Source organism: Lepisma saccharinum, chromosome 1 (assembly GCF_977018435.1).
Source record: "Lepisma saccharinum chromosome 1, izLepSacc3.1, whole genome shotgun sequence".
NCBI lineage: Eukaryota > Metazoa > Arthropoda > Insecta > Zygentoma > Lepismatidae > Lepisma > Lepisma saccharinum.
The window spans coordinates 65756295-65757682 of NC_139229.1; the positions used below are offsets into that span (position 1 = coordinate 65756295).

The following is a 1388-nucleotide window of genomic DNA, read 5'->3' on the forward strand; positions in this document are numbered from 1 at the left end:
TTCACATACCCTATGCAATCCATGAACAATGCACGTAACATGAGTCATTTTAGGATAACTGACTGAAAGACCTTCTGCTGCTTTCTTCATATATGCTGCAGCATCTGTGAGCAAAAGTAAAACATTGTCGAACTTCACCCCACTTGGCCACAATATCTGCATGGCTTCATTGAACAATCTAGCAATTGTAACATGATTTGTGGCACACAGTTCTTGGCACGTTAAAAGAAAAGATTTACTTGAAATTGTTTAATCATTTTTCAATAACCCAACAACTACATTTCCCACTTTCCTACCACTTGAGTCCGTACTTTCATCTATGTTGACCCAGATTTTTTCATTCTCACAGATATAACGAATTTTCTGCATCGTTTCTTCGTAACACTTTGGGAGGTAACATTTCCTTAAAGTAGACTCATCTGGGGTGTCGATGTTTGTGTATTTGCCTGAAAAATTTCGCAGCTGAGGATGATTCACCTTATAAAGCGGTATGTCAGCAGAAACAAAAGCCATACACAAATCCGCACAATAACGAGAAAACTTGGATGGTTCTTGGGACGAACTTGGGATGGTGTCACCAATAAGGGATTGTTTGCTTTTCACACGCACAGCTGCAGCAATATGTTTACTGCCATTCACATGTTGGGTTACCTGAGATCGCTGTTCTGCTGTTATGGCTTTTCCACAGGGCTGACAAAAGAGTAGCTTTCCATCAGTGGTAAATGTGTTCTTGAATTCTGCAACATATTGCTGCAAACGATAGCTTGGTGCAGATTTCACTTTCGGCATTTTCAAACACGCACACACTTACAGAAAACTCGCACCTTTCGAACGAAACACATTAGTGCTTCTCCCACGCAGTACCACGCCAAGCAAATACTGTGGAACAATCTGTCCACTACTGAACGTTGAGCTTACGTTTTACCTCTCAGTATGGACAATTCGTTACATCCAGACTGGATACTGTTGCCAGGTCTTGCAGAAATTTTTCCCTCTCTAAGATGAGAAAATAAATACAGCGACTATAAAAAAAAACCCTTTTGATTTTTTTCTGGGAAATCTTAAAAAGATAAGAAAATTTAAGTAGATACGAAATTTTATGTGAAATTTTTGGGACAAAACATTCATTTTATGCATTTATGAGCGAATATTAAGAAATATGTATTTACATAAAAAAAATTGGAAAATATGTTTTTTTATGTGAAATAAAATTTGATATATAGGCTCCAGTTACTATGATCGGAATTTGTAACTCACTTACGAGGTCATATCTACTCGCAGAAAAAATATTTATTTACATAAAAATCCGAGCCCTATTTATCACGGTGTTGCCGCTTATCGGGCGATTCTTCCTGCGATCAGTTTTCATGTTGGGAGAGGACGTGTTG

The 1388-nt window shown here is 37.9% G+C and overlaps 1 protein-coding gene across 1 annotated transcript; it reads right to left on the bottom strand.

The window, feature by feature from the left end:
* Positions 1-249: 249 nt before the first annotated feature.
* Positions 250-789, bottom strand: LOC145983657 (CGG triplet repeat-binding protein 1-like). Its single transcript, XM_083116717.1, has one exon. It carries the CDS (start codon positions 787-789, stop codon positions 250-252), a length of 540 nt encoding a protein of 179 aa, XP_082972843.1.
* Between the last annotated feature and the right edge of the window lie 599 nt (positions 790-1388).